The 23,469-nt window shown below is 37.8% G+C and overlaps 1 protein-coding gene across 2 annotated transcripts in view; it reads left to right on the top strand.

The window, feature by feature from the left end:
- Positions 1-23,469, top strand: part of SMG1 (SMG1 nonsense mediated mRNA decay associated PI3K related kinase) — a 97,499-nt gene that overhangs the window by 40,523 nt on the left and 33,507 nt on the right. For both annotated transcript variants that reach the window (XM_049902687.1, XM_049902688.1), the window contains 16 exons: positions 380-510; positions 621-782; positions 1,392-1,510; positions 6,466-6,553; positions 6,641-6,742; positions 7,226-7,366; positions 11,122-11,321; positions 11,728-11,924; positions 12,110-12,274; positions 12,995-13,149; positions 14,856-14,998; positions 15,137-15,338; positions 18,282-18,391; positions 19,194-19,341; positions 19,730-19,889; positions 20,699-20,819. In XM_049902687.1, coding sequence (XP_049758644.1) covers positions 380-510; positions 621-782; positions 1,392-1,510; positions 6,466-6,553; positions 6,641-6,742; positions 7,226-7,366; positions 11,122-11,321; positions 11,728-11,924; positions 12,110-12,274; positions 12,995-13,149; positions 14,856-14,998; positions 15,137-15,338; positions 18,282-18,391; positions 19,194-19,341; positions 19,730-19,889; positions 20,699-20,819 — 2,344 coding nt within the window. The remainder of the gene's footprint in view (positions 1-379; positions 511-620; positions 783-1,391; positions 1,511-6,465; positions 6,554-6,640; positions 6,743-7,225; positions 7,367-11,121; positions 11,322-11,727; positions 11,925-12,109; positions 12,275-12,994; positions 13,150-14,855; positions 14,999-15,136; positions 15,339-18,281; positions 18,392-19,193; positions 19,342-19,729; positions 19,890-20,698; positions 20,820-23,469) is intronic.

Genomic DNA, 23,469 nt, shown 5'->3' with positions numbered 1-23,469 from the left:
GATTTTTAGTATACTCACAGAGTTGTGCAACCATCACCATACCACCACCTGTTTCTGTAAAGAAAGTTTATTGGAACACAGCCACTGTCATTTTTTATGTTTTGCCTATGGATCTTTTCTCACTACAGTGACAGAGTTGAGTTTATGATGTGGGGTCAGATGGTCTGTGGTCCTCAAAGCCCAAAGTATTTACTGACCTGTGTTCACAAAAATGTTTGCTGACCCATGGTCCACTGTGTTGTTCCCAAGTTTAAATCTGTAATTGTAATTAAAAAAAAAAAGCCAAACACATTTATTTTGAAGGATAAACTATTTGTATGCTTATATGTGTCTTGGACATGGAGGAGCCAAACATTTACTTTCTTTTGTACATCATCAGATGTGGGCGCTATCTCCAACTGTATTTGCACTCCTAAGTAAGAATCTGATGATTGTGCATGGTGACCTGGCTGTTCACTTCCCTGCCATTCAGTATGCCGTGCTCTACACGTTGTATTCTCATTGTACCAGGTACTGTATTGACGCATACTACATAAGAGGAAAAGAATGTGTTGATTTAGCTTTTAAGTTGTTTTCTTTTTTTGATTAAAAGAAGAGATGATCCATATTTTGTCTTTCAGGCACGATCACTTTATATCCAGTAGTCTTAGTTCTTCATCCCCTTCTTTGTTTGATGGAGCTGTGATTAGTACTGTAACTACAGCTACAAAAAAACATTTCTCAATTATATTAAATCTTCTGGGAATATTGCTTAAGAAAGATAACCTTAACCAGGACACAAGGTAACTAATATTTTATCATATTAACTCTTCCTAACTTTATAAGCTACTCTGTAAGCTACTTCATGAGAAATGTAGGTTATAGAGGTAGGTTAGAGTAGCCTCTTCACTGTGATCAAGCACTTTAAAATTTGATTTTAGTATTTAATCTAGGATTTCATTTTCTTTCCCAAAAGAATTATGTGATGCATCCTGCTTCTCTCCTTCTAATGTTTTATAAATCCGTTGCCGTCGAGTTGATTCCGACTCATAGCGACCCTATAGGACAGAGTAGAACTGCCCCATAGAATTTCCAGGGAGCACCTGGGCAGATTTGAACTGCTGACCTTTAGGTTAGCAGCCGTAGCACTTAACCACTATGCCACCAGGGTTTCCCAGTGTTTTATAGAAGAATGTGTTTGTACAGGTTTTTAATGTTCTTTACTACAGTTCTTGTTTGGGGAAGTTTTTTTAAAAACGCATCCAACCATTTTGGCAAAATAGTTCTATATTTGCAGTTTTTGTGGCTTATTGCTCAAAATGTTTAAAACAACAAAACCAATGCAAGAAGAATAGGGTTTTTAGTTGTTTTTGTATATTTAATGTAAAACCAACTGCATTATTTTGTTTCAGGAAACTGTTAATGACCTGGGCGTTGGAAGTGGCTGTTTTAATGAAGAAGTCTGAAACATATGCGCCTTTATTCTCTCTGTCATGTTTCCATAAATTTTGCAAAGGACTTTTGGCCAACAGTAAGAGTCTATAATTTGACTTTACTAATCAGCTCTTAAAAGGTGGATCTTTGGTAATGGGAGTAGGGAGTAACTTGAGCACGTTTCCTGGCATGAAAATGTATAAGTCCCATTTTAATGACAGATGCATTATCAGTCTTAATTTTGCATCATTCTTTGTATCATAATTTATGTACAGTAAGACCTGCAGAAGCAGGAGCCTATGTAAGGCAGACATCTGTCAGAGAAGGAAAACTCAAATACTTTTCACTAAAACAAGAGATTAAAAAAATGGTATGACGGCACCCTGTCAAAGGTGGAAAACAGGTTTTCAGCAGATTTGTTCCAGTTTGAACCGCTGCTGATAATTTGCATTTCCACCCCAGATATACTGAATTAGAATCTATAGTTTAACAAGAGCTCCAGATGATGCTAATGCATGATGAATTTTGAGACCCACAGCTCTACTATGGGTTCTCAAAACTGGTCCCTAACTAGCAGTATTAGCAACTGGTTAAATTCTCATTATCATCTGGAAATTCTCAGCATGGGTTCAAACCAGAATGAGTCATTTTAAAGCCCTAGTGGAAAACTTGCTAGACCCAGAAAAACAAGACAGTCCTGTTGAGTTCCAGCTCTCAACAGATTTCACTGTACGTGTAATATGTATAGTATTGAAAAATAGTATACATAAGTTGTTTTAAGTGATTGTCATATTTTTAAGCTTGTGCAAGTTTATACATGGCATATACTTTCTTTTTCTGGAGCTCTAGTGGTACAGTGGTAAAGAGCTACAGCTGCTAAACAAAAAGGTCTGCAGTTCGAATCCACCAGCCACTCCTTGGAAACCTTGTGGGGCAGTTCTATTCCGTCCTGTAGGGTTGCTATGAGTTGGAATCCAAATCCACTCAACGGCAATGGATTTGGTTTTTTTTTTTTAAGTTTTTATAGCTAAAAAAAATATTTATTGTGATAAAATACATATAAACAAAATGTTTGCCATTTTAATAATCTTGAAGTATACACCTAAAAAAAAATACATCTAAGCGATGGTAATTACATTCCCCATGTTGTACGGCATCACCGCTATCCATTTCCAAAAATTTATCACCCCAAACAGAAACTCAGTATCCCTTTAGCAATAATTCCCATTCACTCTTCTCCCTAGCCCCTGGTTACTTAACTGCTAATAAACTTTTGTCTCTCTGCATTTACCTATTCTAAGTATTTTATATAAGTGGAGTCTTAAACTACTTGTCCTTTTGTGTCTGACTTATTTCAGTCAGCATAATGTTTTCAAGGTTGATCCATGTCGTCGCTTGTATTAAAACTTCGTTTTTCTTTACGGTTGAATGGTATTCCATCGTATGTATATATTGGGTTTAGTTTATTCATTAAGCCTGTTGATGGACACTTGGGATGTTGCCACCTTTTAGTTGTTGTAGAGAATGCTGCAATGAACATTGGTGCACATGCTGTCTGTTTGAGACCCTGCTTTCAAATCTCTTGGGTATATACCTGAAAAGAGAATTGCTGGATCATACGGTAATTCTGTGCTTAACTTTTTGAGGAGCCGCCAAAATGTTTCCCACTGCAGCTGCTCCTTTTACATTCCTACCAGCAATGCACGGGGGTTTCAGTTTCTTTACATCTTTGCCAACAATTGCTATTTTGTTTTTCTGATAATACTCATTCTAGTAGGTGTGAGGTGGTAGGTATCTCATTGTGGTTTTGATTTGCATTTCCCAGATGACTAATGACATTGAACATATTTTCATGTGCTTATCGCTTATTTTTATCTTTACTTTGGAGAAATGTCTATCTAGGCCCTTTGCCCATTTTTAAATTGGATTGTTTGTCTTTTTGTTGTATAGTTGTAAGAGTTCTTTATGTATTCGGGATATTACACCCTTACCAGATATATGGTTACCAGATATTTTCTCCCTGTAAATTGTCTTTTTACTTTCCTGATAAAGTTCTTTGATGCACAGAAATTTTTCATTTTGATGAAGTCCGGTTTATTTTTTCTTGTTGTTGCTCATGCTTTTGGTGTTGTATTTAAGAATCCATTGTCAAAAACAAGATGTTGATGTCTTACCCCTATGTTTTCTTCTAAGAGTTTTATGGTTTTACTTCTTAAATTTAGATCATTGATCCATTTTGAGTTAATTTTCATATATGGTGTGAGGTATTGGTTTGGGTTCATCCCTTTGCATGTGGAGATCCAGTTGTACCAGCACCATTTATTGAAGAGACTATTCTTTCCCATTGAGTAAACTTGGCACCCTTTTCAAAAATCAGTTGACCATAGATAGGAGTGTATTTCTGAACTCTGCTTTCTGTTCCATTGCTCTGTATGTCTGTCTTTATATTAGCTGCTTTGATTATGTTTTACAGTACTTTTGAAATCAGCATGTCAAGATTGTTTTGGCTAATTGGGGCTGCTTGCAATTCCATGTAAATTTTTTTTTTTTTTTATAACTTTTATTAAACTTCAAGTGAACGTTTACAAATCCAATCAGTCTGTCACATATAAGTTTACATACATCTCACTCCCTACTCCCACTTACTCTCCCCCTCTTGAGTCAGCCCTTTCAGTCTCTCCTTTCTTGACAATTTTGCCTGCTTCCCTCTCTCTCTATCCTCCCATCCCCCCTCCAGACAAGAGTTGCCAACACAATCTCAAGTGTCCACCTGATATAATTAGCTCACTCTTCATCAGCATCTCTCTCCCACCCGCTGACCAGTCCCTTTCATGTCTGATGAGTTGTCTTCGGGGATGGTTCCTGTCCTGTGTCAACAGAAGGTCTGGGGACCATGGCCGCCGGGATTCCTCTAGTCTCAGTCAGACCATTAAGTTTGGTCTTTTTATGAGAATTTGGGGTCTGCACAATTCCATGTAAATTTGAATCGGCTTTTCTGTTTTTACAAAAAAGGCTTGTGGGATTTTGATAGGAATTGCGTCGAATCTGTAGCTCGCTTTGGGTGGCATTGACATCTGTATAATAGTACTAAGTCTTCCTTTCATTTTTTTCAGCAATGTTTTATAGTTTTCAGTGTGCAAGTCTTTCACCTCCCTGGTTTGGTTACCTTTATTCCTACGCATCTTATTCTTCTAGATGCTACTGTAAATGTGATTGTTTTCTTGATTTCCTTTCTGGCTTGTTCATTACTGGTGAACAGAAACCCAGCTGATTTTTGTGTGTTGATTTCATACACTGACATTTTGCTGACTTCATATATTAGCACTAGCAGCTTAATAAATGTAGATTCTTTGGGATTTTCTGTGTATAAGATCATGTTCTCTGAAAATAGGGATAGTTTCACTTCTTCCTTTCTGATTTGGATCCTTTTTTTTTTCCTAATAGCTCTGGCTAGAATGTCCAGCATGTGTTGAATAGCAGTGTGATAGGGGACATTCTTATCTTTTTCCTGGTCTTAGGTGTAAAACTTTCAGTGTTTCTCCATTGAGTATATTGTTACATACGAGTTTTTCATTAATGCTTTTTATCATCTTGAACAATGTCCCTATTATTCCTAGTTTGCTGTATGTTTTTATCATGAGAAAGTGTTTAGTTTTGTCATGCTTTTTTTTTTTTGCCTCAGTTGAGATGAACATGTTGTCTTTTCCTTCATTCTATTAATGTGATGTATTACATTGATTTTCTTATGTTGAGCCACCCCTTGATTCCTGATACATTGTGTATACTTTTAAAATTTCTCTTAGAAAAAGCTTTGGGTTACTAGTCACTTTAAAGGAGTTTTATGGAATGTATTGATTTGCCAAATGTTGCTGCCAGTAAGGAGTCTGGTCAAGAACAGTGCCTAGTCCATAGCAGATACTCGCTGTTTATTGAATAAATGAATGAGTTGAGAAAATTATGACATACTGATATATGACATCTTTTGGCAAGCTGAAAGTAATTGTCTTTTTTTTTTTTAAATTAAAGTATTTTATTGTGTTTTGGTATATTAGGTTTCCATTTAGCACTTTCTACACAATTTGTTCAGTGACGTTGGTTACATTTTTCACAGTGTGTCAACCTTCTCATTTCTTCTGTTCTGCTTGCTTTATTTCCAGGAATCTAGTTTCCCTGCGCCTTTGCCTTCTTGCCTTTGCTTTTGAGTACACGCTGACAGTTCGGTCTCATATAGATGATTTTTTAAAGGAGCACATGTTTATTTTACAATACTTTTTTTTTTTTTTTAATGAGCCAGTCTATTGCTGAGCTAAAAGATGACCTCATGAAATAGTTTTGGTTCAAAGTTTAAAGAGTATCTCAGGGTGGTAGCCTTGGGGAGTCCTCCAGTCTCAACTGGTCCAGTAAGTCTGGACTTTTTAAGAATTTGAGTTCTGTTTGATATTTTGCTCCCGTTCTATCAGAATCAATCTGTAGTGCTCCTGATTAGAGTGGTCAGTAGCTATAGCCAGACACCATATAGTTCTTCTGATTTCAGGGTAGATGAGGTCATGGTTCACTAGTTTCTTCTCCGAGTCTCTGGTTTCCTTCTTTCTCTTCTACCCTGGACGTGTAGAGACCAACAATTGTATCTTAGATGGCTGATCCCAAGCTTTTAAGACCCCAGATGCTACTCGCCAAACTTTATGCACTACATGTGTTGTGCCAATTGACTGAGTTGTCCCACAAGAGTGGTCCCTAAGCCTTCAGACCTGGTAAACCAATCCCGTAAGATACTTGATTAAGTCTAAGAAGTGTCAGTGTTTGTGCCCCTATGTGCTTTACTGTATATATGAAAATATATGGATGCATACAGTTATATATATATCTACATATACACACATGCATAAGTACATACACATCTAACCACACTCCTGTTTTTTCAGTTGTTGTTCCAGTTGTGTCATAGTGTTTACCAAAAAACTTCCTTTTTTCTTGTGTACTTCTTAGTGACTTAGCTTGATCAAGCTGTGCATGCTTTACCCACATTTGGTGTTGTTTTTTAATTTTTAATAGCTCTTGTGGAAGATGTGAATATCTGTCTGCAAGCATGCAGCAGTCTACATGCTCTGTCCTCTTCCTTGCCCGATGATCTTTTACACAGGTATGTACTAAAGATCCACATTTTGACCTGGGCCCTGGTACCTAGGAAATATTACCACATCTGCATATGTATTTCATTTTTTTGTAGATGTGTTGACGTTTGCCGTGTTCAACTAGTCCATAGTGGAACTCGTATTCGACAGGCATTTGGAAAGCTGTTGAAGTCGATTCCTTTAGATGTTGTCCTAAGGTATAACAGTGGTTTGGGGGCAAAGACAGCCTGCTATGTTTTCATTGCTGCATAATTGTCTACATTAGGAAAAAACAAAGAATCTGTTAGTGAATTACTCTGTTTTATAAAGCATTTCTTGTTAAGGATCAAAGTGTGCAGTTCCTGAAGAAAATAGAATTTTATATATTTTTTATGAGCTTTATAAAGTCCCAAGAATTAGGACAGAATAATTCATATAGTGTGAAAAATGTATTTCTAAGCAGTTCACATAGCTGACAAATTAAACTGTAATCTTTTATTGTTTTCGATTGAGTTGACTTGGGAACTTTAAGAACCTAAAATTTTGAAGTCGTAATAACATCTCTATATCCATTTAGAAGTCTTAATTTCATTATGTTTTTTACCTCTAATTTAGTTAGCAAGGAAATAACCCATTTACAGTATGTGTTAACCTTTTAACTAAAACATTTTGCATGACAGTGTCTCATTTTCTGTCTACAGCAATAACAATCACACAGAAATTCAAGAAATTTCTTTAGCATTAAGAAGTCATATGAGTAAAGCACCAAGTAACACCTTCCACCCACAAGATTTCTCTGATGTTATTAGTTTTATTTTGTATGGCAACTCTCATAGAACAGGGTAAGATATTTCTTTGACTAATATATCTGGGAAAAATAATTTAAATATGCCTGACTATCCCCCCACATGTCTGTCAGTTTGTCATACTGTGGGGGCTTGTGTGTTGCTCTGATGCTGGAAGCTATGCCACTGGTATTCAGATTCCAGCAGGGTCACCCATGGAGGACAGCTGAGCTTCCAGACTAAGACAGACTAGGAAGAAGGACCCGGCAGACTACTTCTGAAAAGCATTAGCCAGTGAAGACCTTACGAATAGCAGTGGAACATTGTCTGATATAGTGCTGGATGATGAGCCCCCCAGGTTGGAAGGCACTCAAAAGATGACTGGGGGAGAGCTGCCTCCTCAAAGTAGAGTCGACCTTAATGACGTTGGTGGAGTAAAGCTTTGGGGACCTTCATTTGCTGATGTGGCACAACTTAAAATGAGAAGAAACAGCTATAAACATCCATTAATAATATGAACCTGGAATGTACGAAGTATGAATCTAGGAAAATTGGAAATTGTCAAAAATGAAATGGAATGCATAATCATCGATATCCTAGGCATTAGCGAGCTGACATGGACTAGTATTGGCCATTTTGAATCAGACAATCATATAGTCTACTGTACTGGGAATGACAGCTTGAAGAGGAATGGTCTTGCATTCACTGTCAAAAAGAACGTTTCAAGATCTATCCTGAAGTACAGCACTGTCAGTGACAGGATAATATCCATACGCCTACAAGGAAGACCAGTTAATATGACTGTTATTCAAATTTACTCACCAACCACTAAGGCCAAAGATGAAGAAATAGAAGATTTTTATCAGCTGTTGCAGTCTGAAATTGATTGAACATGCAATCAGGATGCATTGATAATTACTGGCGATTGGAATGCAAAAGTAGGAAACGAAGAAGGATCAGTAGTCAGAAAATATGGCCTTGGTGATAGAAACAATGCCGGAGATCAAATGATAGAATTTTGCAAGACCAATGACTTCTTCATTGCCAATACCTTCTTTCACCAACATAAACTGCGACTATACACATGGACCTCGCCAGATGGAACACACAGAGATCAAATTGACTACATCTGTGGAAAGAGACGATGGAAAAGCTCAATATCACCAGTCAGAACAAGGCCAGGGGCCGACTGTGGAACAGACCATCAATTGCTCATATGCAAGTTCAAGCTGAAACTGAAGAAAATCAGAGCAAGTCCACAAGAGCCAAAATAGGACCTTGAGTATATCCCACCTGCATTTAGAGACCATCCCAAGAATAGATTTGACGCATTGAACACTAGTGACCGGAGACCAGACGAGTTGTGAAAGGACATCAAAGACATCATCCATGAAGAAAGCAAGAGGTCACTGAAAAGACAGGAAAGAAAGAAAAGACCAAAGTGGATGTCAGAGGAGATTCCGAAACTTCCTCTTGAGCGTCGAGCAGCTAAAGCAAAAGGAAGAATTGATGAAGTATAAAAGAACAGTAGATTTCAAAGGACCTCTCAAGAAAACAAAGTAAAATTTTATAATGACATGTGCCAAGAGCTGGAGATGGAAAACCAAAAGGGAAGAACATGCTCGGCGTTTCTCAGGCTGAAAGAACTGAAGAAAACATTCAAGCTTCGAGTTGCAATAGTGAAGGATTCCATGGGGAAAATTTTAAATGATGCAGGAAGCATCAAAAGAAGATGGAAGCAATACACAGAGTCATTATACCAAAAAGAATTAGTCGATATTCAACTATTTCAAGAGGTGGCATATGATCAGGAAACGATGGTACCGAAGGAAGAAGTCCAAGCTGCTCTGAAGGCATTGGCAAAAAACAAGGCTTCAGGAATTGATGGAATATCAATTGAGATGTTTCAACAGACGCAGGGCTGGAGGTGCTTACTCGTCTATGCCAAGAAATATGGAAGACAGCTTCCTGGCCAACTGACTGGAAGAGATCCATATTTATGCCTATCCCCAAGAAAGGTGATTCAACTGAATGCAGAAATTATAGAACAATATCATTAATATCACATGCAAGCAAAATTTTGCTGGACATCGTTCAAAAAACGGCTGCAGCAGTATATTGACTGGGAACTGCCAGAAATTCAGGCCTGTTTCAGAAGAGGACGTGGAACAAGGAATATCATTGCTGATATCAGATAGATCCTGGCTGAAAGCAGAGAATACCAGAAGGATGTTTACCTATGTTTCATTGACTATGCAGAGGCATTCGACTGTGTGGATCATAACAAACTATGGACAACATTGCGAAGAACGGGAATTCCAGAACACTTAATTGTGCTCATGAGGAACCTTTACGTAGATTAAGAGGCAGTTGTTCAGAGAAAACAAGGGGATACTGATTGGTTTAATGTCAGGAAAGGTGTGTGTCAGGGTTGTATTCTTTCACCATACCTATTTAATCTGTATGATGAACAAATGATACGAGAAGCTGGACTATATGAAGAAGAACGGAGCATCAGGATTGGAGGAAGACTCATTAAAAACCCGCGTTATGCAGATGACACAACCTTGCTTGCTGAAAGTGAAGAGGACTTGAAGCACTTACTAATGAAGATCAAAGACCACAGCCTTCAGTATGGATTACACCTCAATATAAAGAAAACAAAAATCCTCACAACAGGAGCTATGAGCAACATCGTGATAAACGGAGAAAAGATCAAAGTTGTCAAGGATTTCATTTTACTTGGACCCACAATCAACAGCCATAGAAGCAGCAGTCAAGAAATCAAAAGACGCATTGCATTGGGCAAATTTAGTGCAAAGGACTTCTTCAAAGTGTTGAAGAGCAAAGATGTCACCCTGAAGACTAAGGTGTGCCTGACCCAAGCCATGGTATTTTCAATCGCATCATATGCATGTGAAAGCTGGACAATGAATAAGGAAGACCGAAGAAGAGTTGATATCTTTGAGTTGTGGTATTGGCGAAGAATATTGAATATACCATGGACTTCCAAAAGAACGAACAAATCTGTCTTGGAAGAAGTACGGCCAGAATGCTCCTTAGAGGCACAGACTTTGTACATGTCGTCAGGAGGGATCAGTCCCTGGAGAAGGACATCATCCTTGGCAGAGTACAGGGTCAGCGGAAAAGAGAAAGACCCTCAACGATGTGGACTGACACAGTGGCTGCAACAGTGAGCTCAAGCATAACAACGATTGTAAGGATGGCTCAGGACCGGGCAGCATTTTGTTCTGTTGTGCGTAGGGTTGCTATGAGTCAGAACCCACTCGACGGCACCTATCAACAACAACAGCCTGACTATCTTGACCCTAGCTCCAGTTTTGAGGAGGAACTATGGAGGAAGAATAGAAATTAACATTCTTCTCAGATGGATAATTTTAGTTTTCAGCAGTAGGAAATACTGCTCTGACTACAGCATCTGAAGAAACAAAAATGAGCTTTGAAATAGAGTGCTGACATATGGTTGACAGTTCATTGATTTGATGTAGTCATCAACGCTTTGGGGAGGGGGTGGTTATGCTTAGTTATAGTGAATGCATTTTATCCTGACAGCCAAATCGTCATGAGCCACACACCGTATAATCTTCCCATACCATACCCTGTCTTGTTTTAACTGTAAAAGACTTCCTCAAGGGAGAGCGGGGGATGTAATGCTTCTAAATTTCATAGGTTTTGCCTTTTTAGAGTAGGAAAAATTATAGCCCTCCACTCCCATTGCCCTTGCAAGTTTCTTTTTGAATTATTAAAATGAAGTTGTCATTGTCTGTTAAATAACAAACTCCTTTTCCCAGGAAGGACAATTGGTTAGAAAGATTGTTCTATAGCTGCCAGAGACTGGATAAGCGTGACCAATCGACAATTCCCCGCAATCTCCTAAAGACAGATGCTGTCCTTTGGCAGTGGGCTATTTGGGAGGCAGCACAGTTCACTGTCCTTTCTAAGTTAAGAACCCCACTGGGCAGAGCACAAGACACGTTCCAGACAATTGAAGGTAATCAACTCTTTGTGCTTTTACAAACTTTGTGATGCGAATACTCTCTTGCCATATTCAGAATATATTAACTAAAAAATTATGGATTTCTAAAAATTCAAAGCAAAAAAAATGGATGTCTTAAAGGCTTGAGAGTATGTGATCTTTCTTTTTTTACTGTAACATTTTATCAGTTAATCTTTTAGGTATATTTGTTAGAATAAGCTTTTGTTAATAATTGTGTTGGCAGCAATATGGGTATTTGTTTTTGTTCAAAAACTTAAGAGGATTTGTCTGAAGAAAACATTTTTCCCCCGAAATGAAAATTTTTAATGTTGGGATTTTTTTGTTTTATTTTTAAATGATAGATGGGGATACATGATAAATGTGGATTTTTTAAAATTTGGAATGTTGTGTTTGCTCTTAGGTATCATTAGAAGTCTCGCAGCTCACACATTAAACCCTGATCAAGATGTCAGTCAGTGGACAACTGCAGACAACGATGAAGGCCACAGTAGCAACCAGCTTAGACTTGTTCTTCTACTGCAGTATCTGGAAAACTTGGAAAAATTAATGTATAATGCATATGAGGGATGTGCTAATGCATTAACATCACCCCCCAAGGTTGGTTTCCGCGGAAGAGTTTGCTTCGTAGTAGGCCACACTGGCAAACCTGGCGGTATACGCAGAGCTGAAATCACAGTAGACTGGTGCTTAAAAGAAAGATCACACTTGGTTTATGTGCATTTGAGGCATGTATACTGATAATGTGAACCAGTGCTGAGCTCCTCTTTCTCTTTCTTCTAAAGGTCATCAGGACTTTTTTCTATACCAATCGCCAAACTTGTCAAGACTGGCTCACTCGGATCCGACTCTCTATCATGAGGGTTGGATTGTTGGCAGGCCAGCCTGCCGTGACAGTGAGACATGGCTTTGATTTGCTCACAGAAATGAAAACAAATAATGTCTCTCAGGTAAAGTAGTGTGTATGCAGTTCATTTTAAATCTGTTAATTAGAAGAAGTTGGCTTGATTTCTTTGCTATGGTTTTAATACATGGACAGAATGAGTTATAACTTCCATTTGTTTTCAAAGCTTTGGTTCCAGTATTTTGTGCTGAAGTTATCTATTTATGATTTCTATTTAGAACATGTTCAAAATATGTATTTCTTGCTCCTAAGGGTTGGTAGTTTAAAGGTAATTCTAAGAAATTTGTCAGTAAGGGAAATAATTTTTGTAATGGATGGGAAAGTGCTTATACAGTTCTTGTCTTGTAAATGAGTTCCCAATAAATGTTTATGGTTGAACCCAAATATAGAAAATGTTTACTAATTAAGGCAATATCAGTAGATATGAAGTTAATCATTCTTTGATTCATGTTACTTTAATTTTTGCATTGTATTTACTTCACATGTAACTCATGCAGATGCCATAATTAAAATGTTTGGGAGATTTTTTTTTTAAAATCTTGGTGAAGACTGATACCCAGGTGCCGTTCAGATTCTGTCAAGTCATAGATTGTGGCTACTTTACATGTAACATTTTAAGCATTTTAAGCTAAATAATACCATTGTTGTGAAAACAATTGTCAAATACATTTGACTTGAATTAAATATGCTTAGATTGTGATCTGTAGTCCTAGGGATTTGAATTTTAATGGTATTGAGGTATAATTTTTCTGAATGCTATTTTCAGGGGAATGAACTAGAAGTAACCATTATGATGGTGGTAGAGGCTCTGTGTGAACTTCATTGTCCTGAAGCTATACAGGGGATTGCTGTCTGGTCATCTTCCGTTGTTGGAAAAAACCTTCTCTGGATTAACTCAGTGGCCCAACAGGCTGAAGGGAGGTAAGCTGGAAGGAAGGACATGGGTAATATGATTACTTCATGTTTAAATCCTTTGTATTAGTGGCTAAGGTGTGTCCTGGTAGTGCAGTGGTTAGGCACTTGGCTGCTAACGGAAAGGTCAGTGTTTCGAACCACCAGCCTCTTAGTGGGAGAAAGATGTGACAGTCTGCTTCTGTAAAGATGACAGCCTTGGAAACCCCATGGGACAGCTGTCATTTGACAGTTGGAATCAACTCAATGGTAATGGGTTTGGTTTTTGGGTTTATTAGTGGCTAACGTTGTAATTATATGTTAAAACACTTTTGTTTAATTTCAGTGGTTGAAGCCTGCCGTAAATCACTTTACCAGGAGGCATCTTTATTCTTTAATTAGCAGCAATACTTGAGTGCCTTTCTTTAGATAATTAGAAGCAAATCATATTGTAAAACAAGATCTGTGAAATTATTTGTTGTGTAAATACATGTATGCTTGATCTTTAACTGAGAACCTTCCACTTTAGAGTCTGGTACAGATTACTCTTCATCATTGAAATACTTTTTCATTAGCACTGTGAATTCAACATTCAGACTCTTGCGATTCTCCTAGGAGAGCGAGCATGTCCATTTACATTAATTTTAGCAAATCTGGAAAATAACTCAAAATTCTACCTCCTGGTGATAATTGTTAGTTTGGTGTGCATGCCTTTCTAGTTCTTTTTTCTTTCATATGTAGTCTTTCCCTTTTTCACAGAAACAGCAGTGCACATAGGCACATCGTTTTGTGACTTGCTTTTTCTACTTGACAGTATTTTAAAACAAATATCTTGCCATGTTAAATGTTCTAAAACATGATTTTTTTACTGGCACAATTGTTTTTATCTGTGAATGTTGCACAATTTAACATTGCTTATTGTCCATAAAGGTTATTTATGCTGTGATGAACACCATGGCGCCGAAATCTTTGCTCATTTTGATGACTGTTTTCTTTGAATTTATTCCTACAAGTTGATGCACTGGATGAAAGATTATAGACCATAATGTGTATGATACATACTATTGCTAACTTATCCTACAGAAAAGATGGTTCTACCATCTACTGAGATGATATCCCCCTTCCCTGCACTTTTGTGAATACTGGGGGTTATTGAAAAACAAGAACCCTTGCACCATCAACAGTGAAAACTTTGTTTTAGTTAACATTCTTTTATTTACTAATGACTAATAGTAGAGCTTCCCCCATGTCATGTTGTTCATTTATGCTTTTTTAAATAATGGATTATGTCTTAACACTGTCATATTTTTTCTTTTTAATGATCTGTGAGATTTTACTATATGCTGAGATTATTGATGCTAATTTCTTGATTTATAATTTACTTTTAATGTTTATGGGTTTGTTTGACACCCAGAAGTCAAATTATAAGGAAGTTAATCTCTTTGTGGGGTGTTTTTTTTTTTTTTTTGCATATTTCTTTCTATGTAGCCTTCCCACACATTAAGGTCAGAGACTTACCAGTATTTTCTACTAGGTATTATTTTCTGACATGTAACTATCTTTAAATGTATTTTCATTTGTTGTGAGGAAGAGCTCTAATTTGTACTTGCCCCCCCTCCCCAATAATTAACTTACTGTCTCAGCTCAATGTATCTATTCTTTCAGCAGTTTTTTTTTTTTTTTAAATGACATATGTGGAGTATTTAAAAATAAGAAAGCTTTGATTTGCGTTTAAGGTTTGAAAAGGCCTCTGTGGAGTACCAGGAACACCTGTGTGCTATGACAGGCGTCGACTGCTGCATCTCTGGCTTCGACAAGTCTGTTCTCACGTTGGCCAACTCTGGGCGTAACAGTGCCAGTCCCAAACATTCTCTGAATGGTGAGCATTCGGTACTTAAATAAGTAAAGAATATTATCTCTGATTGTCTTATTGTATGTTTTTGGGTTTCTGTGTTTTTTGAAATTTTTAAAATTGCTCTGGAACTCTTTTTTTACTTTATAAAATACTTTCACTCAGGTGAATCCAGGAAAACTGTGCTGTCCAAACCAACTGACTCTTCCCCTGAGGTTATAAATTACTTGGGAAATAAAGCCTGTGAGTGCTACATTTCAATTGCTGACTGGGCTGCTGTACAAGACTGGCAGAATGCTATCCATGACTTGAAAAAGAGTACCAGTAGTACTTCCCTCAATCTAAAAGCTGATTTCAACTACATAAAGTAAGGTTTTTTGTTTTTTTTTTTTTAAATCAAAAATTAATGATACTTAACCTGATTAAGCAACTTTTTATTAACTGTAAATTCTTTCTCTGTGGCAGAAAAATACTAGCATTGGTCATATCTACTAACATAAAATGGTTGTAATTCTAATAATACTGCTGTTATAAAAATGACTGCAATAGGAAGCCAACGATATAGGTGAGGAAGGTATTTGTGCAGTGGGAAGACAGACTTTTAGCTGTTGAGAAGGTAATTTGGAATTGGTTCTTAGAGCCTATTGTTCTAAAACCTATATATATATAAAAAAACCACACTTTGAAAATTACGTCAGAATGAATGGAGAGAAATTTGCTTCGGAAATGATCACATGCTCTGATTTTCTTGCTAATTTGAGTTTGAATATATCAAAAACATTTGTCTTAAAGAGGACTGAGTTTGTGAACATTTTAAAATTAAACTCACTTCTCTTTTTTATTCCTTTTCCTCCGTGCATTAATTTATCCCTTAATTCAAAATTTAAGTACCTATGGAGCCCTGGTGGTACAGGAGTTAAGAGCTGGTCTGCTAACCAAAAGGTCGGCAGTTCGAGTTCACCAGAGTCCCCTTAGATAGCCCATGGGGCAGTTCTCTGTCCTGTAGGGTTGCCGCTGAGTTGGGTTTGGTTTTTTTTTTTTAAACTGTATCTCAGAACCTTGGCTGGAAGATAAGGTTCATTAGACTTTGTGGGCTATTATTGCCATCAAGGAGCTTAGCTTCTAGTGAGTAAATGGGTCCATGGGTAATTTCTTCATTGAACATCTATTATGTGCCAGTTAGAAGAATACAGCAGTATAGAAAAAAGGCATGAATTCTAATTCTTGAAGAATTGATTTTATAGGGAGAGGGAGGACAAACAGACGAATCTTCAAGGCTGTTTGAGCACAGACTTGAGGGAACAGACCCAATATAAGAATGATGGGCTTGGAGCATTCCAGAAATGGCCAGGAGGCCAGTATGGTTGGATCAGAGTGTGTAATAGGAGATAAAGGTAGAGAAGTAGCTCAGAACCATGGTAAGGACTTTGATTTTTACTCTGAGGAAGATAGAAAATCTTGGGGATTTGAGCAGAGGAGTAGTTCAATCTGTTATGTCCTGAAGAGACTGAAAATAAGGGGAGGAAGTGGGTAGACCATCCCTCTGTAGGGGAGAAGGTAGAGGGAGGAGAAAGGATGGTATTAATTGAAATAGAAATACATAGGGAATAGTAGGTCATGTTCACGATGCATATGAAATATACAGATGAAATTGCTTAGTAAGCAATTAAGAATTGGATTTGGAACTAAGAAAATTCTAAGCTTGAGAGAGATTTGGGGATAAAAAGTATATAGATAATAAGTAAAGGCTCTAGATCACAGAAGAGTCTCAGGAGAATAGTGAGTGAAAAGGACAGAGGGCCAAGGCCAGAATCCTTTAGGGGAAGACATTGAGGAAAACACGAGGGCATTAAGGAAAAGAATTGTTCTAGATGTTGGAGAACCAGATGGGAGTGGTCAACCTTGTTTAGATGCTTGAGACCATAAGCAAGAAGTTTTGTGGAGGGGTAAGGAGAAGAAACCAGATTGAATATTAAGTGCTGGAGAAATTTGGAAAAGACTTGTGGTAGGATATTTCGTCAGTGAGTTTTTCTTGGAGTCAAGCAGAAAAAGCTGGCTGAAGGAGAATACTGTGTACCTGTTTAAAATAATGAAGAGATTAAGTGCTCTTTTACGTAAAGGGGAAAGAGCCACTAGAAAGCAGAGACCTAAGAAACAGGATAAAGGACATTAATAGAAGGACTGACTGGGCCCCACTTTTCAAGGAAAGTAGTTAATGTTGGATATAGACACAGAGTTTTGGGAATAGATGGTGATTTTGGGGATAAGGATAGAGGAAGTTAAAGTCTGTTCCCCCCCCCCCGGCCCCCCCGAGGAGTCAGTCCTTAGCTGAACAAAGTGTAAGGGTGTTGTAGAGCATTGTAAAGATTTGTTGTAGCCCCAGAGGGAACCAAATAGGAACATGGAAAACCTGTTCCAGAAGAGAACTCAAGACTCCATAGTCGCAGAAACAATGTGTTGGTCACCAAACCTCAACTCCCCGGAGAAGCTGGTGGTTATATTCATTTAGAGTTAGGGAGTATTAAGGTGAAAGCAGGCATAGAGTAAGCCAAGTGATGTACATTTCCAGTGCTAGATCCAGGCTGAGTTGTAAAGGAAGTGACACAGTGAGAGGGGCAGGTAAACTGATGGAAAAGAGAGATTGAGAAACCTCATGATTGGAGACCAGATGTAGAAATGGGAGCAGACCCCCATCCTGGCATTGATACTGCAGGGATAATAGGTAAGAGTTTCAGAGGCAGTATCATTTTTAAGATAAGGTGAGAAAATGCAAAGGAAGAATTCTTTGAAAGAAGAGAAACAGGTTCCATAGAACACAATGAAAAAGGGAGAGAGGGAAGGAGGCCAGCAGTCAAAGAAGGCAAGACTAGGGTAGAAGATTGAGATGGTAGGGTAGGAGAACTACGGGGGCTTTTATACTTTAGGTAAGGTATAAAGTAGTGTAGGGAGTTTAGATGTAGCTAGGAGAGGTTACCCTGCAGAGGTCTACTGTCCATGTTGGACAGGCCCAGAGCGATAACAGGCTGCTGCAGCAGGCAAAAAGAGGAAGGAGACCTGGAAGAAGCTTAGCTAGATGCCTGCAGCTGTGACTTTCTGATTTGTCACTGTAGTTTTAGTGCTTATCAAGATAATAGTTAACATCAAAATAAAAATAGTAGCATGGATGGAAGGAACTTCTTCAAAAGAAGATGGTGTAACTGTACTGTGACCCCCCACCCCCCCCAAATTTGTTCTACTTCTTTGAATGGTGCCATAAGCTGGATACAGTGTAATACTTTTTAAAATGAGCTAACCAATATTTTAATTACAGATCACTAAGCAGTTTTGAGTCTGGAGAATTCGTTGAATGTACTGAGCAATTAGAATTGTTGCCAGGAGAAAATATCAATCTACTTGCTGTAGGATCAAAAGAAAAAATAGGTATTTGAGAAAAATTTTAATTATTTTTACCAATAAGTTATTTAAAATTTTTAGGTTAGTGTATTTTACTGAAAAATCTGAGAGGTATTGTCCCTGTGAATAACAAACTTAAGACTTCTATGCACTTGATCTGGCAAATGAAAACCAATTTAAAATTTCCCAAGCTAAAGAAGGCTACATTAACATTTAAGATTTTACAAAGTAGTGTTTAAGCTGAAAAATTTTTTTTTTTGATAATTTGAAGTCTTGATTGGTAACTTGATGTGGTTCATTAACTTCTTTATCACAGCTGGAACATTTTGAAAATAATTTATCTAAAGTTACCATATTTTAATGCAAGTAATGCACGGGTTATACAGATTTTGCCAACCACACAACCTCTTCCCCACCCCCCGCTATTTTCGTAAGCGAGCTATGCCACGTGTTATATGTGTGGGCGCGTTATTTACATGGGTGTGTTAGTTGCAAAAAAATATGGTAGTGTGAGCGTTCTGTGTATTAACATTGATTTGCTCCATTCAGTAAGGTTTGCCAATGTAGGTCTAGATTTGCCCACTTAAATAGCAGTTTGTTTATTGATTTTTGAGCCTGTGAAGTCAGCTGATTTTTGGGTGTCTAGGAGTATAATTTTCATACAGCTATAGGAAATGTTTAATCGCAGTGGTTCAACTGTCTCAATTTAAATATGAAGGCACATTCTCATTTTCAGTATTTTAAATGGCATTATTTTAAATACTGTCCAAATACCTTATCAGTCTTATACATAAAAGCAAATTAATGAAATTTATTTAACTTCCTGTAGATATGAAAAAACTGCTTCCTAACATGTTAAGTCCTGATCCAAGGGAACTTCAGAAATCCATTGAAGTTCAGTTGTTGAGAAGCTCTGTTTGTTTGGCAACTGCTTTAAACCATATAGAACAAGATCAGAAGTGGCAGTCTATAACTGAGTAAGTTTCATCTTCAGGAGGTGAATGTGATAGATCTGAATGTGACAGAGTATGATAGATCTGTATACTTGGCCGGGGGACAGGGAGTACACCAGATGACTACAATGCTAGTCCTCATAGCTTCATTTTAGTTGTGGGGGTCTTATGATATGTGAATGCCACTTGCCTACATAAACTGGGGTCAGAACCAGGTAAAATGTAAAAATTTCCAAAAGCAAATGTCTCGACTTGCTCGTATCATTTTATTAAAGAGCAGGCTGTTCCTTTTATTCCCCCCTCACCCCTTTGGACACCGCTATTGGTAGCATCTTACCAAATGCTTTATCCCGTCAGTGGTTACAAATTGAAAAATCGCATTTTTTAATTGACCATAAACATTTTGTTTCAGAAACGTGGTAAAGTACTTGAAGCAAACCTCTCGCATAGCTGTTGGACCACTGAGACTTTCCACTTTAACGGTTTCACAGTCTCTGCCAGTTCTGAGCACCTTACAGCTGTATTGCTCATCTGCTTTGGAGAACACAGTTTCTAACAGACTTTCAACAGAGGTGTGTGTATGTGCATTTTTAAAAGCATATTCTAGCTAACACTGGTATGGAACAAAGAGTTTTTTGAAATAACATTTGTAGTTGGGAAAGCCAGTAAATCCGGAATCTCAAATGCCACTTTCAGGCAAATTTTCATGTGAAGTGCATAACCTCAAAGGTGGCTAATTGCTTAATTTTTGCCTTCAAATGAGATACCTTATTCCTCTTTGAAAGGATAGTGACAGGTACAACTTTTGGTGTAGAAAATAACCATTGTTCTTTCTAAGAGGTTAAAGAGAAATTTTTTCTTTTTGAGCTGGGGTTTGGGAGGATATGTCAACATATTTTCCTTAGGCAGATATTTTTATGATTGACCAAAATATAGGTTCCCTTGCCCCCAAAAAGGTAAAGTTAAACCAAAGATGGGGCTTTCCCAAAGGAATTATAATCTCAGAATCTGATTATAAAGCAGTAGTTTTTATGTTTTCTATAATTTAGCTCCTGCTTTATAGTAAATTGCAATGCTTATTTTTTTTTTAATTGCTTTATTGATAATATTATGATAGATTGGACTTAATGTTTAAAAGATTTTTGGGGGGTGCCAAAAATAAGGTTTTCTTTTGTAGTTATTCTGTGCTTCCATTTTGTGATTAGAAACTTCGTGATGAAAAAAGGAGAGTTTAATAGATAAGCCTGGATTGGGTCTGAAGTAACTGACTTACATGGATGTGGAGTCTTGGACTCATTAGCAGTATGCTTTAACTGAACTCATCCTACAAACATATAAGGAGCCTATCTTACATTAGGTCGTTTTTGTTTTTCTGTGGCAGGACTGTCTTATTCCACTCTTCAGCGAAGCTTTGCGTTCATGTAAGCAGCATGATGTGAGGCCATGGATGCAGGCATTGAGATATACCATGTACCAGAGTCAGTTGTTGGAGAAAATAAAAGGTAACTAGGTTTGTTTCTTTTTTTTAAAATTGGCTTTATTGAGATAAAATTTACACGTTTTAAGTGTACAGTTCGATGAGTTTTGACAAAGATATATACACCTGTGTACCACCAATCCAGGCAAGATACAGAACATTTCTTTCACCCCAGCAGGTTCCCTGTCCCTCATCTCAGCCATCTTGCCCATCTACCCGTGCCCTGGGCAGTCACTGATGAGCTTTATATCATAGTTGTCTCTGTTGAAGTTCTTATGAATGGGATCATATAGTATGCACTCTTGTGTCTGGCTTTTCTTGCTCAGCATGATATTTTTAAGATTCATCCGTGTTGTGTGTATCGGTACTGTGGTCTTTCTTATTGCTGAGTAGAAATCCATTGTATGGATAAAGTGTACAGTATGTTTATTCACCCCTTGATGGATTTGGCCTGTTAACATACAAAGCTGTTGTGAACATTTATGTACAAGTCTTTGGGTGGACATAAAATTTAATTTCTGTTGGGTAAATGCCTAGGAGTGGACTGGTTGGGTTCATATGGTTTAACTTTCAAAACAGTTCAACAGATTCTTACAAAGTGGTTGTACATTTTGCATTCCTTCTGGCAACTTATGAAACTTCCGGCTGCTCCACATCCTTGGTGTTTTTGGTCTTTTTTAATTATTGAAGTGGGTATGTAGTAGTATCTCATTTTATTTGCATTTTCCTGGTGATTAGTGATTTTGAGCATCTTTGCATTTGCATAATAGCCATTCTGTGTCTTACTTTGTAAAATGCTCAAATCTCTCATGTTTTTATTGGGTTGTCTTGTTAAGTCTAAGACTTTATGTATCTAGAGACAAATTTTTTTGTCAGATGTAATGTACTGCGAATGTTAAGTTTTCAACACTCCAAATGAATAGCTAGAAAGTTAGTATTTATAAATAATATTTATATAAGTCTCATTTTTGAGAAAGAAATGGCCTGTCATGTTAAAGTAATGCTGGTAATTTACTTTATTGGTCAAAAATAAAAAAGTTGCCAGAACTCTATAGAATTTTAGTCGAAAACATGGTAGCTGGAGTTACTGAGTAAATCTGATTATTAAGTTTCAAGGAAGCTAAGTGCTGGGATATGGACTTTAACTGAACGGTGGTTACTGGCAGCTGTGACTTAGCTGTCCCTTTATTGCTAAGCAGGCTTGAGTTTGGATCCCTAGCTTAGTATTTGCAAATTGAGGGACCTTACAGGAAGTCATTAAGGAGACCTGGTGGCAAAGTGATTAAGCACTCGGCTGCTAACCAAAAGCTCATTGGTTTGAATCCACCAGCCACTCCATGGGAGAAAAGACCTGACGATCTGTTCCCGGAAAGATGACAGCCTAGGAAACCCAGTGGAGCAGTTCTACCCTTTGTCTTATAGGGTTGACGTGAGTCAGAATAGACTTGACAGCACGCAACGACAGAGCAAGTCATTAAACTTCTGAGTCACTTTCCTTCTCAGTATTACGGGGATTGCCCTACCCATGAGATTCTTGTGAGGGTTATATGAGATGATGCAATGGATATAAACACTCTAGCACAGAGCATTGCATATAATAGGGCTTTGAGTATCATCATCTCCTTTTCCATCCTTCCTATATCAAACACATTTTAAAACAGAGAAGAAAATGTCAGTAACTTAGCAGTTAAATTCAGAGGTACAACTCCATGCAGGATTTTTAGATACGTGTTATGCCATATACTCTGCTCGGTGTTGGGATACAATGATGAACAAGACAAGCCTCTTTTCTGCATTCCTAGAACCAGGGGGATTCTGGAGTCTATCAGAGAAAACTGACATTAAACGAGAAACCATACGGTGTGCTGAATGGGAGCACAAATGCATGGTGCTAAAAGAACATATAACAAAAACATCTGGTGCAATCCTGGGCCTCTAGACTAAAGTGCCTGGGGGAGAAAGTAACAGTTAAGCTGAGACCCGAGGGAGGTGGAGATGAGAAAGAAGGCAGATTGACTTAGAAAAAACATCAAGTGTGAAGAAAATAACCAAAAATTCTTAGATGACTTAGTTCACCTAAGAAAGAGAGTAGGGGAGAGATGAAGCTGTGTGAGATTGAGATTGGAATGGAATGCAAGGCATCAGGGCTTTACAAGCTAAATTGAGGAATTTGGGCTTTTTCAGACGGGCAGTGAGAAGCCATAAACAAGGAAGGTAGGTAAATGTTCACGTTTACCTTTGTGTAAGATCAGCTACGGGTTGGAGATGGGATTAATTAGGAGGATAAATTAGACCGAAGTCCCCAGTAGTAGCCTTTGGGATAGAAAAAAGCAGATGGGATATGAGGGTTGAAGGAAAAGCTTAGGATGACTACTAGACACTTGCTGGTGCCGGGTGAATCATGTGCTTTTCAACTGAGAAGGGCAAATGAGGAGAAATATAAACAGTTTAGAGGATGGTGGAAAACGAGTCCAACTTGACACAGGTTTAAGTGCTCTTGAAATGTCTGAGTGGAGGTAACTTGAGGGTCTGGGCTAGAGCTAAAGATTCAAGAGTCATCAGCATTTATATGGTAATTGAAGCCACAGGAACAGGTGATATTGTCCAGGGAGAGTATGCAGAGTGAGAAGAGTAGAGAGCCTAGGACTGACCTGAGATGAACAATTTTAATGGAT

This window comes from Elephas maximus, chromosome 12, assembly GCF_024166365.1.
Source record: "Elephas maximus indicus isolate mEleMax1 chromosome 12, mEleMax1 primary haplotype, whole genome shotgun sequence".
In the NCBI taxonomy this organism is placed as follows: Eukaryota; Metazoa; Chordata; class Mammalia; order Proboscidea; family Elephantidae; genus Elephas; species Elephas maximus.
The sequence above is the reverse complement of the archived record's forward strand: the minus strand, read 5'-3'. Positions and strand labels throughout refer to the sequence as shown.